The sequence below is a fragment of the Psammomys obesus genome, unplaced genomic scaffold (assembly GCF_907164565.1).
Source record: "Psammomys obesus unplaced genomic scaffold, mPsaObe1.curated_primary_1811, whole genome shotgun sequence".
Classification (NCBI taxonomy): Eukaryota; Metazoa; Chordata; class Mammalia; order Rodentia; family Muridae; genus Psammomys; species Psammomys obesus.
Window position 1 is genome coordinate 12,812,474 of NW_026592118.1, and position 11,356 is coordinate 12,823,829.

Below are 11,356 nucleotides of genomic sequence, written 5' to 3' on the forward strand. Positions count from 1 at the left end.
ACACAATAGCATGTATGTATAAGTATACATAATAGACATAGATCCTAACTATACATGGCCTGATGTTTCATGTTGTTTGTATCCTTTTGTTTGTTTGTTTGTTTGTTTGTTTTTTGAGACAGGGTTTCCCTGTATAGCTCTGGCTGTCCTGGAACTCGCTCTGTAGACCAGGCTGACCTAGAACTCACGGAGATCTGCCTGCCTCTGCCTCTCAAGTGTTGGAATTAAAGGTGTCACCACCACCCAGCTCTCCTGCTCTAATTATTATTAGTAGTACTATTAGTCGTAGTAGGTGTGTGTGTATGCGCATGCACATGTGTGCAGATGTGTGGGTAAAAAGAACAGATGGAGAGGTCTAATAACAACCCTTGGGAGTCTGTTTTCCATCTAGGAATCTACAGCTCAAAATCAGGTTGTGAGGCTTGCACAGCAAGTGCTTCTACTGGCTGAGCCATCTTTCTGGGTTTTTTTTTTTGTTGTTGTTTTACGGTAACCCTAATGATGTTACATTCACCAAGGGATTTAGTGCTTTGGGTTTAGGAATAGTGGTGGATTAGGACATCTGATAAATATAAATTTATCCAAATCTGGTTTAAAAAATAAGATGGGGGTGGTGCTGCATGGCTTTAATTCCAGCACTCAGGGAGGCAGAGGAAGAGGAAGGCAGATCGCTGTGAGTTCGAGGCCAGCCTGGTCTACAGAGCAAGTCCAGGATAGCCAAGGCTACACAGAGAAACCATGGTTTGGAAGCTGGTAGTCCCAGCACTTGGGTGAATTGAATCGGAAGATCAAGGTAGCAGGGCAGCCTTTTAATTCCAGCGTTGGGAAACAGAGGCAGGTGGATCTCTAGGAATTCCAGGGCAGCTACATGAGAGCCTAAAACAAGTCTATCACGAAGGACAACAGATGAAGGACAAGAGCGCTGTTCTCTCTTAGCATCTTCATTTCCAGGCCTAGCTTTTCATTTGGGCTTCCATGAACTGGGCCTAGGGACTGGCTCTCCTCCCTGCTCTTCAATATGGGGACGTCCCAACTCTAGTTCTCCAGAGACAAGGGCTCTCTGCCAGTACGCCTTTTGTCGAAACTATGCCAGCCTTCCCTTTTCAGGCGTGGCTCGCCCACACCAGACAGCGGCGCCTCCGGCTTCTCCTCAGCGTTCTTGACAATGGCTGACTTTCACGTTTCTCCAGAAATAACCTCTCGGGTGTTCGGCGAGAAAAGACGCGCTGATCTGGCATCAGGGCTCCCACGCGTGCGCTTCCCTACGCGAGGCGCGCGCTGCCCCGCGTGTCGCCTGAGTCCCCCCCCCACCGGGGACCGGCCGGCTCGCGCTGCTTTCCATGGAATTTCTGACATCTGGAATCCGCGCAGATTCCGTCCTTCCCACCGCCCCTCAGCCGCGGAGAAGGCTCAGTCACCACCCACGTGAAGCCCGGCCTAACGCTAACAGAGCGGGCCGGTGATTTAAAACATAAACAGGAACCGAGGGAGAGGCGACAGCCAACCTGCAGCCCGCCGGCCGGGGCCACGCGCCTCGCGCCTTTTAAGGGAGGGCAGGCGCAACTCGGCCAACGGCTGAGCGCTTCACCAATCACCGCGCTCCTCGCCGCTGGTTCCGCCCCCGCGCCCCACATCAGCCAATCACCGAGGGGCTGCGTGGCCTCTTCCCGCCCTCCCTCCTCCTCCTCCCGCCCTTCTTCCCCGCCCACCCACCCTCCGGTAGAGCGACACTTTGGGACCAGGCAGGCGCCCCGCGGAGCAAACGCAGCCAGAACGTATTTTTAGCTCCCCGCTGGGCGGCCTCTCGCCTGGGCTCCATCCACTCCCAGTCCCCCTAAAAGCCGGGGTTTCCATCGCGTCAGCGCGCGGCAGCCTGGGAGCCGTCCAGTCAGCGCCCGGGCAGCACTGTCGTAATTAAGAAGCGGCGGAAGTAGGTGGGAGGGTCATGACGCAGCGAGTTTCGGTCGTGACTTTTCCGGGGGCCTTGGGGCGTCTCCGCTTTTTCCCTTTAAAGTAAAACGTTCCCCCGACGCACCCCCGCGCGTTCCGGGCCGGGAGGCGGCGGCGGGAGGCGGCGCTGACGCGGCCGCGCGCGGTCACGTGGGCGTGTTGTGGGGGGAGGGCCCGCGCGGTCGGTTCTGGGCGGTTGAGCGAGCGAGCGAGCGAGCGAGCGAGAGGCAGCCGCGCCCGCCGCCGCCGCGCTCTGTATGCCGCGTTCCCCCGGCGCCCCCGCCGCCGAGAGCCTGAGCCGGAGGAGCCGCCGCCGCCGCGGTTGATGTGGTTGGGCCCGGGCTGAGAAGGCCGCCGAGATGCCGCAGTCCAAGTCCCGGAAGATCGCCATCCTGGGCTACCGGTCTGTGGGTGAGTGGCGGCCCGGCGGGGCCGGGCTCGGGGCCCCAGGACGCGGCCGGGCCTGCGAAGTTTGGGGCGGCGCGGCCATGTGGCGGGCGGGCGGGCGGGCGGCGCGCGTTTCGTAACCTCCATCTTGAGCGGAGGCGGCGGCGCCCTCCCCGTCCCCGTCCCCGGGCGCGGCGGGCGGCGGGCGGGTGGCGGGGCCCCGCGGGCCGAGGCAGCCGGCCCCTGCCCTGGGCGTAAGAGTTGCGGCCCGCGGCCCTGGAGTCCTGCGGCCCGAATCTGTCCCGCCCTCTCTGGAGTCCGATCTCTTTCCCCACCCGCCACCCCAGTTGAACAAGCCCCGGGCATCTCAACAAAGGAAACCTCTCCATGTGACCTTTCCGTCGGTGGAGAAGTTAAACCTTTGAAAGAAAACGGGGAAACTTCCCGGAGCTTCGGCCGCAGAGGGCAAGTTTTCTGTCTCGAAGAAACCGAGGCTGAGCCCCTCGCGAACCGGCTAGGTAGCAGCTGACCGCCAGCACAGGAAAGGCGAGAAAGACATCTCTTGAAGTCCGTGTCCTATTTTTTTTTTTTTTCTTTTGAGGAGAAACAAGGCCAGGCACTCGGAACCAGGCTGTTAAAGTAATCCAAAAGTCCTTTTGTTTTCCCAGCACCACCACCAAGCGATTGACATACATTTGAAGCTGCTCCCAAGCAGTTACCTTTGGCCGAATAGAAGTGGGCCTGGGTGGGGGTGAGGAGGGAACATGGTAGTATTCAGTCCATCCTGTCTGAAACAGGACGTTTGAACTTAACCATGCTGCTTTATTGGCTTTGACCGAACCTGGGAATATATCACCTTTGAAAGATGTAAACCGTCTTTCGAAAATGTGCACTTGCCAGAGGGAGGACCACGGAGGAGCGGTGAAGCAAGTGGGAGGTGGGGCGGCTGATTGTGGACAGAGGTGCGGGAACAGTGACTAATTGCCTTAGGAAAGCCTTCCCCACTGGATGGACCCCCACCCCTTTGGCTTTCCATTCTGCCTTCTCACCCCTGCTTTTCACTGCTGGTGCCGTGGTCTGTGCTCTTTTACCAACACTCTGTGCCTGCTTACTCATACTTTCACCATCTCTCCTTCGAGAGCTGTGGAAAGCCCTTAGGGAGGAAATGGAAGATCAGAGACAGTGTGAGGTGGAAGTGCCCGCAGTGGACAGGCCACCAACTCCAGCATGGTACAGTACAGGTGTTCGCTTTCGGGAAGAGTAGGTGACTGACTTGCCATTGCAACCCTAGAGTTAACATGAATGAAATTGAGGTTTCAGCGACTCCTTAGAGACCATTTACTAAACACCATTATGAAGAAACTCTTGATAACAACCGTTGTTGGTTGTCTGGATCACCATACTGTTGTCTGTTTTTCGAATTCCCTCCAAATATTTGAGCACCCTCTAACCAGATAAATATACAGAGTGCTAAGATAGTAATCCTGAGGGCAACTCAAAAGTAGCCGGGCTACCCGTTTTCAATCCAAGAGAATATTCTAAAGGTCTGGATCTTATTCTGAAATTTTTTGAAATGGCAGTGGATTTCAGTAAGTCTAGTGTTTTGTCTGCTTGGCCAAGGAACTTCTGTGCAATAGAAAGCCATCCTGATTTTTTAGTCAAGGTCTTTTGTAATCCAGGTGGTCCTGGACCCATTGAATAGCCTGGACTGGTGTAGGCGTACCTGGCTACTCCTAGCCTTTTCCTCACAGACGTTCGTGCTAGGCTGCTATTAGTGCAGTGCTAGCATGCAGAGGAACACAGGGTTGTAGACCTATTTGTGGTGCCTCCAGTGTTTTGTTTTGTTTTTTTAAGTGTAATGATTAAAGTAAAACATACTTTGGAGAGACTCTATTGCTCCCAGTGTTGCATTTGACTTGACTTTACTTTCATATGAGCAAGAATATTTTATAGTTTCTGGATTCTTTGCAGAGGAGTGGGGTTGGCCTTTTGCCAGCATGCTTGCACGCACTAGCCTCTCTTCCGGGAATTACCCACTATTCAGACTTCTCAGAATTTAGAGATGTGTTTGGTGCCAAAATATAGAAATTTCAGTGTTTCTAAATTGTGTGTCTGTTTGTGTGTGCGTATTTCTAGGTCGTTGTGTTGATTGGTAATAAAGCATAGAAATAGGCTCTACCAGAAGCCATGCCTTCTATATAGTGTTCTCTTGCTTACATGCTGTTTACTATTTTGACTAGACTGCTTGGCATTGTTACTTTTTCATGCCACAGACTTAAGTTTGTCTTCAGCAAAAGCTGAAATGTGATTGTTTTATTAGGCTTTCAAGTTTTCATTTGTTTTGAAACATTGATAAACCACCAAAAGGGTTTAAAATTGTACAGCTTCCTTCCTGCAGTATTTTTCTGGTGTTTGCAGTAGGGGAGCTTTTAAGGACAAGTCACCTCAGTGTCACGTGTAAGTCATTCTAACTTTTAGGGCGGTCCTTTGTGTTTATTTTGGTAGTGCCCATACGTAGCAGCTTCCTTATGGTGAATTGTTGCTGCTACAGCTGAGGAGTCTTAGTAGTGAGGAGCCAATCAAAACCATCAGAAAGTAAATTGTCTTCAGTCTGGTCGAGTTTCAGAGTGTTGGTAATTGAGTTTGTCTTTAGACCATCTTTCCAAGAGCTTATTTGTTGTGTGTAATCCTCATATTGCTAAGAGGAATGTGATCATAGGAATGTGGAAGTTTGTAAAGTGAAATGGTCATGGTTTGGTGAATGGCAGTTCAGCAAGAGTAGATGAATTACTTTGTAAGAATGAGACCGATGCTGTTGGAATCTTCATAGGGAAAGGTATCATGACATGCTTGATTGTTCTGAATAGAAAACAGTCGCATTGGATTCTGCCCCATTAAATTACCCTGTCCTTTTCTGATACAATCCGAGAAATGTGAGGGTTGGGAGGATAACGCAGTGAGTTAGGGTACTTTCAGTGCAACTGTGAAGACCTCAGTTCCAATCCCCAGAACCCATGGAAAGCTGTGCAAGGCAGTGTGCTGGTTGGGTCACAGACTGGACACTTGTTGGCCACCTGCCTGTCTAGAAAATGGAGAACTTCAGTTTCCCTTGAGACCCTGTCTCAAGGGAATAAGGTGGAGAGTGAAGGAACACCTGACATCTCTTTGGCCTCTGTGCATGCTCATACACACTATACAAATGTTGAGGATACAACACTCACAAAAGTTCAGTGCCTCTGCTTTTGTCTCTGTGTGTGTTTCTTAAGAAATTGTGGCTTAGCCAGGCATAGTGGCACACGCCCTTAATCCCAGCTCTTGGGAAGGCAGAGGCAGGTGGAATCTCTTGAGTTTGAGACCAGAGTCCAGGACAGCTAAGGCTACACTGAGAATCGCTGTCAAGAAAGAAAGAAAGAAAGAAAGAAAGAAAGAAAGAAAGAGAGAAAGAGAGAAAGAGAGAAAGAGAGAAAGAGAGAAAGAGAGAGAGAAAGAGAGAGAGAGAGAGAGAGAAAGAAAGAAAGAAAGAAGGGGGAAAGGGGGAAGCCTTTAATCCCAGCACTCAGGAGGCAGAAACTGGCAGATCTCTGAGTTCGAGGCCAGCCTGGTCTACAAAGCAAGTCCAGGACAGCCAGGACTCTGTAACATAGAGAAATCCTGTCTTGAAAAACAAACAAAAAATGGTTTAGACATTACTTGCCATGTACAACCCTACCAGTGTGTGAAACTGATGTGTATTTAGTGTGTGATGTGTATCTTTGTGAGCAGAGTAGTCCAATAACTTGTGAAGCATTATCAATTCTATTCATTGTTCTATAGAATAAGCACAGCTCACACTTATGAATATGATTTTATACAGCCAAATGTTATAAACCTTTTTAAAATATGGAAGGCTTCACTGTATGGTTCCAATCTTAGTACATGTGCTGCTGAAGTGAACACTATTTTATTCATTTGCTGGGAGAGCATGCTACATCAGGCATATTGGAGGTCAGGGGACAGCTTCCTTCTGCCACATGGGTTCTGGGGATGTCCATGTTTATCCATATGTACTGCAAAGAAATCCTTTGCTTTTAGCAGTTTTCACCGTTCAGCTCCCAGCAACCACTAATTTGCCTTGTTTTTATTGATTTACTTACTCTGGACATTACATGTAAAGGCATCATACCTTGTTTCTGTTTGTTGCTGAATAATATTTCATTAATATGAGTTTGTGCTATATTTTGTTTATTTCCTGTTAGATATGTGAATTGTTTCTATTTCTTGGCTCTTACAAATAAGCATCTCTTTACAAACATTCCTGTGTTTTCATTTTTCTTGGTTGTTCTCTAAGAGTAGAATTGTTGGAACATGTGGTATCCCCATTTGACATCTTAAGGAACTGTCAAACTTTTTCTTTAACATCTCAGTTTACATTCAAATAGTAATGTATGAGGTTTGGAATTTGTCTTCATCTTTACCAACTCTTTGTCTCTTTGGCTTTAGGCTTCAAGGATATATATGATTTATAAACAATTTCTTCCATCTGTGGTGGTGAAATTGTTTCCATTTTTCCCTTGGTGCTCAGGATTGAGTCCAGGGCCTTGCATGATTTCCAGTTTTACTGTTCCTTTTGCGTGTGTGTGTGTGTGTGTGTGTGTGTGTGTGTGTGTGTGTGTGTGTGATATCTAGGGAACTCAACGACCTAATCCAAAACAGTGTAGCTTTTTATTCTCAGCACTTGCATTTAGGTTTATAACTTGCTTGAGGTTAATATATGTGGTGTGAGAGAAGGGTACAACTTGTCCCAGCCTGTTAGAAGACTGTTCTTTCCTCAGTTCCTAAAGGAAAGTGAAATGTGCATAGATTTCCTTCTGCTGTTCATGGCTGATCTGTTTGTCCTCATAGCAGTACAGTCTCTCTTATATTACTGTGGTGTCGTAGACAATAGGATATAGGAGTCTTCTAACTTGAGGGTGTTTGTTTGTGGGAGTTTTGTTTGTTAGTTTGTTTTGCCTATTTTAGTCCTGTGTATGTAGGACTAATTTGCCAATTTCTGCCCATAAAGCAACTAGATTTTGATAGATTTGAAAGGATTATTTTATTTAATTGATTTATTTTGTGTCTGAGTGTTTTGCCTGGGTGCATGTCTTTAAGACAAGAAGAGGGCATTCCTCAGGAACTGGAGTTGCTGGTAATGGTGAACTACTGTGCTGTTGCTTGGAAATGAACCTGGGGCCTCTGTAAGAACAGCAAATGCTCTCAGCCACTGAGCTAGTTCTCCAGCCACCATGAAAGAATCTTAATTGATTTTTTTAAAGCAGTGACTTTTCATCGGCTCCTAATTTAATTCCAGTATGAGGTGAAAATTAGCCTTTAATAAATGAATAGTTAAAAATGGGTGATGGGTTTTTTTGTTGTTGTTTTGGTTGGTTGATTTTGATTTTTCTTTTTGGATTTTAGAGACAAGAGTTTCTCTGTGTTGCCTTGGCTGTCCTGGACACTCTTTGTATGCCAGGCTGGCCTCGAACTCACCTACCTCTGCCTCTCTGAGTGCTGGGACTAAAGTTGTGTGCCACAACGACCTGGTTGAAAACTGGCTTTTTAATAGCTCTTTGAGATGTTAGTGTATTTTTGGTGTGCACTAAACCTCTATAAGTAATAACCAATAGTGTCTTTAGTGTCTTCTATTATTGTATTTATTTGAGGTAGGGATATATTTGAAGGTAAGAGGACGGCTTGTGGAAATTGGTTGGTTTTTTTGGACCATGTGGACCTCAGGGATAAGTTTGTCAGAAAAGATCTTTATACCCTGAGCCATCTCACCTGTCAGTGGTTAGTCTTAGGTCAGTACTTTGTGTAGTCTGCAGTCCCACCCTGGAAACGTGTTTTTAAAAAACTTTTAGATGAGAGGGGTTTTTAATGTATATGGGTATTTTGCCTGCATGAATGCTTGTATATGACATATGTGTGCTGCCTAGGGAGGCCATAAGAGGCCACTGACTCCCCTTGGAACTGGAGTTAGATCCTGTTGTGAGCTGCACTTGGGACCTGAGTTTGCTCTTGTTCCCTTTGCATTAAACCACATTATTCTGCGTTACACTCAGAATAGCTCTTATACCTGACTGATTCTGTACTGTGAAACTTAGGTCTTGGTCCACTGTTATGAAGATCTGTGTTGATACATTTAATGTGCTGCTACTTTAAAATTACATTTGCTGCCAAGCATGGTGTGCATGCCTTTAATCCCAGCACTAAGGAGGCCTAGATGCAGGCGATCTCTATGAGTTTTAGGACAGCTATGGCTATTTCACAGAGAAGCCCTGTCTTATGAAAAAAAAAAATTACATTTGCTAATGCTGTCCCCAACCTCAGAGAAATCTTAAGTACAGAAGTGCTGTTAAAAGCTTTTCCACGGGCAGCTCACATCAAGCTGTAACTCCAGTTCTAAGGGGATTCAGTGCCCTCTTACAGCCTCATCAGGCAGGGCACATATATACAAGCATCTATGCAGGCTTTTGAAAATACTTTTAATCTAAAACAATTTTTTTTAACACTTTTCCAAGCTGGAACAGTGCAGGTCCGTTAATCCAGCTACTTGAGAGTCTAAGGGAGGAAGATCACAAGTTCAAGGCTGGCCTGGGTAACTTGAGAATAAAAACAGTCCAGGAACTTAGCTCATTGGTAGAGCATCTGCTTTTCATGTTCTAGGCCCTATGTTAATTTCCAATACCACTAAAAGGGGATTGGAGGGTAGCTTTTCAAAATTCTGATTTCTTCTTGACAGTTGTAATTTTGACATTGTACTACCAGTTTTTGCTTGACTTGGTGTGCTCCTTTCGCCACTCAGAAGGGTGGGAGGGGGGGCAGTAGGGGAAATGGGGCCTTAACTCATACCTGCAACTTTAAGTAAACTTCCCTGCTTCTGCCTCCAAATGCCGAAATTACATGAATACTGTTACGCCCAGCTGAGATCTTGTTTCTCAGAGCTGCCAGATTTAAACTAATGATTGTTATCATTCTTCTAATTTAAAAAGATAAGAACAGCTGGTGCAGACGTCTCGTAGCCTGTGCTTGTTTTAGAGACGGTCGTATTTCTGTGTATGGCAGAAGTGCTTATTCAGACATTCCATTTCATCATACACAATGGTTGTTGTTTGGGGGGATTGTTGTTTACTCTGTGTGGCAGGGCACCGGCCATGGCTGTCAGGGTCAAGGAGTTTCATCAGGAGTCTCTTATTTCCTTCCACTTTCTCATGGGTCTCCAGACTTGCATAGCAAGCACCTTTACCTTTTAAGCCATCTTGTTGACCCTCTTGGAGAATACTAAAAAGATGTGCAAGGGTCAAGACCCAGTAAATTTAATCAGTCTTACTGTATTCTCAAGGATGTTAGTAGGTGAAAGTGGCTTCTTTTCCCCCTGTGAGGATGTGGTGATAGAGAATAAAATGATTCACCATTTGGCTTATATATACTGTCTTGTTTCCTGCTGAGCGGTGCCCACACAGGCATTATCATTGCATTTGCATCTTTTGTACAAATGTGAGCACAAATGCAATGGCTGACTTGGTGATGTTTCCACCTTATGAGTCTTAGAGAAGGTTCCAGAAGTCCAAAGAGCACAGCATGGGATCTTGCTACTCACTGTTGTATAAAGTTGAATCAGAAGTGGGTGCATTGTACATACAATTGGCAAGAATATGTCTAAGAGCCACCTAGAAGAGATTCTCTAGCACTAAGAGGTAAGAAGGATATAGTGAGGCAAGAAAGATCTTGGCATGATTGAGAACGGAAGGAAGCTGGGGGTGGTAAAGCATAATGAAGTGAGAGTAAGAAATGAAATTGGGAAGGCGGACACAAGATGCAGTGCCTCAAAGGAACTTTGTAAAGTCATTTATGCTGAGTAGTAAGCAGTGAGTTGCAAAAGGAACTGAATCAAGCTCCCTTGGCCTCTTGTGATACACGTTGGATATGTTGTCTTTGTACTTGGTAATAGTGAAGTTTCCAAAGATTAAATAAAATTGCTGGTAGCAGCATACTACCTTTTAGTACCAGTGTACTAAAAGGTGGTTTTTATAAATACAAGCCTCGCTGAAAGCTGGGGGAGCTACAGAAATAAAAACAGCAGCTGCATCACAAAATGAGAACCAGGCTACCTGTTGTAGTACAGGAAATCAGTAATGTGCAGTGTTTTTCTTAATTGAAGGTACAAAAGAATGAACTGTTAACCTCTAATATTGTCCATAAGTGGATTGTTACCTAGTTCACTAAATGGAAGCTGAATTTGGTCATGGTTTTTGGTCTTTGGTTTGTTACAAAGTATCACATTAACTCTAACACTTGATAAACTGCTCTCAGAATTTCTTAGTCAAACTAACTGAAGCCAACTGCTTGGTACTTTTATGTCACATTGACAGCACAAAACACAAAGAGCTTTGGATTTTGTTACTACATTTCAAGTTTGCTGAATTTTCTTGGGCTTCTAAAGTTCACGATAGTATTGCTGGACTTTCTTGGACCCGTCTACATTTAAATAAAAACAGACATTTATTAATTTTTATATAGCTTAGGCCTTAGCTTGGGTTGCCTCTCTACTTAATTAACCAACCCACCATGTGGCCCATTACCTCTCTCTCATTCAGTCCCAGCACCTATCTCCATATGACACTGGTGAATCTTCTCACCCCTCAATTCTCCCAAAGTCCCTGTCTCTGCCTACAAGTTCCATCCCCCCCCCCCCCCCCCCCCCCCCCCCCCCCCCACACCCCCTCTCTCCGCCCACAATTCCCCCCCCCCCCCCCCCATCTTCTGCTTCAGCTATTTGCAGTCAGATCTTTATTTAACTAATCAGCTACTGTGGAAGGAGTATGTTTACAAAATACTGAGGCAGGTGATGAGCCATAATAATAACAATATCAAAATTCGGACACCACTCAGCTATCTATTAGTATAGAAATAACAACTGAATAATACACAGTGCAATGATAGGGCATGAGAATTTTCTTTCTTTCTTTCTTTCTTTCTTTCTTTCTTTCTTTCTTTCTTT

General features: G+C 46.2%; 1 protein-coding gene across 1 annotated transcript in view; it reads left to right on the forward strand.

Annotated features, from left to right (window-relative positions):
• The first annotated feature begins 1,747 nt into the window (after nucleotides 1–1,747).
• Nucleotides 1,748–11,356, forward strand: part of Rheb (Ras homolog, mTORC1 binding) — a 43,440-nt gene continuing 33,831 nt past the window's right edge. Inside the window, exon 1 of the mRNA XM_055612754.1 lies at nucleotides 1,748–2,361. Coding sequence (XP_055468729.1) covers nucleotides 2,310–2,361 — 52 coding nt within the window. The 5' untranslated portion in view covers nucleotides 1,748–2,309. The remainder of the gene's footprint in view (nucleotides 2,362–11,356) is intronic.